Source organism: Musa acuminata, chromosome BXJ1-8, assembly GCF_036884655.1.
Source record: "Musa acuminata AAA Group cultivar baxijiao chromosome BXJ1-8, Cavendish_Baxijiao_AAA, whole genome shotgun sequence".
In the NCBI taxonomy this organism is placed as follows: Eukaryota; Viridiplantae; Streptophyta; class Magnoliopsida; order Zingiberales; family Musaceae; genus Musa; species Musa acuminata.
Window position 1 is genome coordinate 45,120,023 of NC_088334.1, and position 5,289 is coordinate 45,125,311.

Here is a 5,289-nt window from a genome sequence, read left to right on the forward strand (position 1 = left end):
CTTAAGTCAATAATGAAGAATTTATTAGTCAAAAAAAATATTTTATAACGAGCACGTTTCCCTTTGCACAAGTTATAAAAAACGTAATCTATTTCGTGGTGTATTGAACTTGGGATGTGATAATATTCAATTTGCTTAATCTCATACTTAGGTGCTGAGCATATAATGATGATATATGAATCATATGATGTTGAAATGTCTATCACATAATGCTAAGATATTGACTACTTAATATTGATGTGTCGATCATATGATGTTAAATCAATCATTTAACATCGAGATGTCAACCATGTGACATTAAAGTATCGACCCTTTATCCTGAGATGTCTCATCATTCTCATATCAAAAATAAAATATAATTATATATTCAATCAAAAATATAAAAAATATGATAATATCATAAAAATAGCAACACTTTATTTCAACCTTACAATGAAAATGATTCAAATATCCTTTAAAAATTAAATAATTTTTATAATAACAAAAAGATAAGATTTGAACCACACTTAATCGAGAATTAGTTCATGGGATACATCGATCAAACTTTATTGTAGCATCCTTTGCCCCATCTCCAACCAACCTTCCCAAACTATCAATGAGAGCAAGTCAAATTCCTTGCCACACCAATTCAACATTTTACACTCTCCCTACATCATATTTATTGATATTATATCCTCATCAATCAAAAAAAAAAAAAAAACCGATACATATGTATTTTTCTCCTTTTGAAATTTACAAGATAGAAAACAAATTACTATTGGAAGTAATTGATCAAACCTGGTTCGATCGGACCGGGTCAAGAGTAGTGCAGGTAAAATTGAAATTGCCATCCTACAGTGAAGTCAACCTTGGATGCATGACCATAACATGGGTTTGACCCATACAATCCATGACCCTAACATGAGTAGTGCACAACAGTTCGAATTGAAATTGCCATCTCAAATACAATTCAAGAATATGAGCACAAGATCTTTTTGACCACTACAAACCTGTCGTTGCAAGTACAATGAATTCAACCATGGGTTTGACCCATATGAGAAGACAAGAACCCAGGTATTTTTCTTCCATGTACAGTGATTGGAATGTAACCTTTGTTGAATGCACTTTGATTCTGAGAGAGAAGGCATTTGATCCAAATGCAATGTATCACTTTTGGAGATGTTGTTATCAGCATGGAAAAGAAACGATCTCTAGAAAAGGAGAAAGGGGAAGAGAAAATGGAGAGGCATTGAGTTGAAGATGTATCATGGCATTTAGGAAGGTATCACCTAGAACAAGCTTAACATGTTGATTGCTTTGGATGCTTCCTGTAGAGAAGATATCGATATTGTCAGAAAATTATGCAGATATAATAAATATATATTATCAGGATTTAGTGACCCAAAATATTTAAATCTATATTGATGATAGTAAGCTCAAAATAAACTTACCTTTTTCTTCCTTTTTCAGCAATTCCATGAATTGCTGGATCATCTCAAAGCTACCATACAAACTATTCCAGTCGACAATGCCCCAACCAATGGGAAGGCTATTTGTTGAGGTAGTTGCACAATCCAATTCATCAGAGATCCAATTATATTACCTAGACCACAAACAACAGATCATATGAGGAAGATTTAACTTTCTAGTGTACATAAACATCTAATATGATTAATTGTGAACAATAAAGGCAACGAAAAAATAAGTACATCCGGTAGGCCAAAGCAGAAGAAAATGCAGTGTAAACGAAATAATGATCAGAAGACAATAAATGTTTGTCTAAGATAATGCCTTCTATGAAGGAATACAAGGGAATCAAGTCAGGTATCTGAGCCGATTGATGACAGCTTCCACCTCGGAAGGAGAATAATATAAAAAGGAGCCACCTTCACAACATCAACATTGTTTGGTGTTACCTGAACAATCAGCATAAATCTTATTTCAGCATTATTTTAGTCAGCCAAAAGAGAAAGGCAAATTTATTCTGTTACATACTTTTTCTTCCATCACTTGCTTCAGTATGGAAAGAGCTGTCGTTTCAGCTAGTTGAAGAGTTAGGTCCTGTATCAAAAATTTGTAATATCGCCCATTAGTAATAAAAAATTTGAGTTATGTGGACTTGATTTAGGCCTTATTCCCTAAGACATGCAGTATAACCATACAATCTTACCTTGTTATATTGCTCTTGCAAACAACTATCCGCTCCTTCAGAACCAGAACCTATAACTTTTGCATTGCATTGCCAAAAATGTGCCAGATGGATCAGTGAAATATCTGCATGCGCTACTTATTTAAGCAAAAAGAAAAAAAAGGAGGAGCATGATGCTATAGATAAAGGTAACAGCTTCATTTACCAACAAAGTTTTAAGTGGTGAATGGTCAAGCAGAAGACGTAGGAATGCAAATTGTGGTAATTGACTTGAATACTGATTTATTCATATATGAAAACACAGATTCATTGCATTAAAAAAGAAAATCATACACACTGCATTCTCATTGACAGAATTAATGGGAAGCACCTTCACACTAACAAGGTTGACCAACGAATCCTTTCCAACTGTGTAATGGTTCCCAATTACATAATGCAGTTTTATTTAACACAACCGTGGATTCATGGATGCCATTTTTTGATGAAAAGACATTCATGACATGCTTCAGAATGTGCTGCAATCTCTAAAACATGATTGAAGAACTTTTGCATACATAATCATCTTATACTTGAAAAGAAACTGTCGACATATACATACTACCAGTATGCTTACACTATTTGATTATGCAATCCAAAACTATTAGGGTCTTGTCTCAAATATTGAACAGTGGAATAGACCAGAGTCTCAAATAAGGTTAAGTTTGAATTCAACAGTATTTATATATTTTAAAATTTTAATTGTATTTGCTGTTTGTGCAAAGCCTAAGAGTAACTCGGAGAGAAGTGGTTGATATCCCTAAACTAAACAAATTCAGCCAACTAGTTACTTCTCGTAAAGAGCAGTTAAGACATGAACTACTTTATTATCAAAAAAGTGTTATGTGAACAACACTTGGGTTTCAACACGTGCATGCTCAACAAGAGTGCAGGCATCCACTATCAAACCACTCAGCACATGTAACATCCCTGATTAGTCCCACATCGAAAGTGGATAAGATTAAGATTGACTTATAAGGGTCTGATGAGTGTACTACTATCAACTTCAGCTTAAGCATTTTGGTCAGTGGTTTAGACCAAACGAAGTTGATAGGCTAGTTAGCCCATCAGGCTCGGGTCATGACATTTGGTATCAGAGCCGACCTAGCATTTGGGCATGGTGAGGGGGCTCGAGTAGGCCTAATCTGGGTTATGTTGGGGCTTGACGAGGACGTTAAGCCTTTGAGTGGGGGTGATTGTAACATTCCTGATTAGTCCCACATCGAAAGTGGGCAAGATTAAGATTAGCTTATAAGGGTTTGATGAGTGTACTACTATCAACTTCAGCTTAAGCATTTTGGTCAGCACATCTTATGTGCTCGTCAATCTCCATAACCTTTTCTAGACTGCTTGGTTTCTGTAATGCAATAGGTAGTGAAACAAAGTCGAATAGCTTGGAACAAAGACATACAAAGATTACATACAAGCTTCAAATTTTAATTTTATAACAGTAAGGTAACACATAGAACCCAATCAGGATACAGGACACTTCCTATTGGACCACATTCATCAAGCAGCTCACTGAAAGTATTTGACTAGCACAAATTCTACTAAAACTCAACCAGCAGGACACAGATAATTCCACCCTCAACCTCCAATTGACTGGTTGTTATATGGGCTCTCTAAATGACACCCAGGATACAAGAAAAACGTATCTGATAAAGATTTCCCGAATCATCAAATTTGCAAGAGATCGTAAGGAAAATGCTTTTAACAAAAGCTGATTGCACCATGCTAACAATAGGTGAACTTGCACAGTTCACGAAGTATTTTTCTTGCTAACAATAGGTGAACTTGGACAGCCTCATATTTTTCTTGAATAGCACAACTTAAGTAAATGTGACCAATGCCACTAATCCTATGGAAGCCTAGCTGCAATAGTTTCATTCATTGTAAGGTGTCATCTAACTATTATTGGAGCTCAATGCACCGTCTGTTTTTACCACTGGGATTCAAGCATCAGTAGTGTGAAGGTTTAGGTGTCACATGCCAACCTTTTATCACTCAGCCATTGGCAAATATGGATTCACTTAGCACATGAACATATAGTCACACAAAACCAGATTTATAGGCACATAAATGTCACAGGCATACAATGCTTTATCATTCCTTATTCTTCAAAGGATTCTACATTTTTATAGGTAATTCGTTGATGCATCCCGATCCAGACCAAAGAGTTCAAACTTAGCTTGCAACATACGTAATATGAACTTTCAGAATGAAGAAGAGTCCCTGTTTGAGACTTCCAATTCTTTTAGTTAGACCAACAGGAAAAGGTGAAAACGTGCCAACAGAGCTGAAGTGATGCGCTACTCAACTGCGAGCACGACGCACTCTTTCGTCTTCAGTGCGATCGCAGTCGACCCCAACTGAAAAATTGAAGCATTCCGAACCCCTAAAAGATGGACCTTTTCTTCCTACCGACGTATTTAGCAAAACTTTCAGGTAAGATTGAAGAAAGATGTTACCTTGATGGCGCATTCCACCTGAGACAACCTTCCCTCAGCGGAGAAAAGTCTTGACGCCTCGGTCATACTCCGTCCTTCCACCAACCACAAAATCCACGTGTTTCAACCATCGAACCAAATCGAACAAGGACCCACCTAGTGAGGAGCATCTCCTGGGAGCTCGTCCGAAGCCCTAGCGGCAATGCGGCGCGCGTAAACCCTAGAACGGGCGGAAGACTGAGGTGGAAGAGGAGGAGGCGTTCTATCGAGCGGCCGAGGTGGCGTTTGTCTTGTGTTGACCAGCGGTGACAGGACCCTTCACTTATTTGGGCTTTGGTGAGTGTGTCAGTTGTTGGGCTGTTAAAACATGGACCCACGCTACAGGGTTCCACTTGCGGGCGCCATGTCTACCGGCCTATTGCAGACTCCCACGTTCTCAGGTCACATAATCCTAAGGTGAATTGTAATCCGACCCCGACAGCATATCGAAATCAATAAATTTGAATGACAAATGATTGGATTCGTGTAGTCACTAAAGAGATTACGTGTGACGGACTCACACCGCGCACACATCAATCACGTTCGCGGGAATCACAACGCACACCTTTTTGCCACTTAGTTTTGTTTGGGTCATATGACTATAAAGTCTCTAATTAGTATTCCAACTTGACTTGTTGA

At 37.6% G+C, this 5,289-nt stretch overlaps 1 protein-coding gene across 5 annotated transcripts; it reads right to left on the reverse strand.

The window, feature by feature from the left end:
• Positions 1 to 797: 797 nt before the first annotated feature.
• Positions 798 to 4,883, reverse strand: LOC135586037 (proteasome subunit alpha type-5-like). 5 transcript variants are annotated; one of them, XR_010476123.1, is made up of 5 exons: positions 4,633 to 4,883; positions 2,150 to 4,533; positions 1,975 to 2,040; positions 1,431 to 1,895; positions 798 to 1,307 (listed from the first exon to the last, which is right to left on the reverse strand). XR_010476123.1 is itself a non-coding variant. In XM_065080121.1 (5 exons), exons 1-4 carry the CDS (start codon positions 4,643 to 4,645, stop codon positions 1,800 to 1,802), a joined length of 225 nt encoding a protein of 74 aa, XP_064936193.1. In that variant the 5' UTR covers positions 4,646 to 4,883; the 3' UTR covers positions 798 to 1,307; positions 1,431 to 1,799. The 5 variants fall into 5 exon arrangements, 3 of the variants coding, with proteins under 3 accessions (XP_064936193.1, XP_064936192.1, XP_064936191.1); XM_065080121.1 differs by having other exon boundaries at positions 2,150 to 2,199; XM_065080120.1 differs by having other exon boundaries at positions 2,150 to 2,205.
• Positions 4,884 to 5,289: the final 406 nt, after the last annotated feature.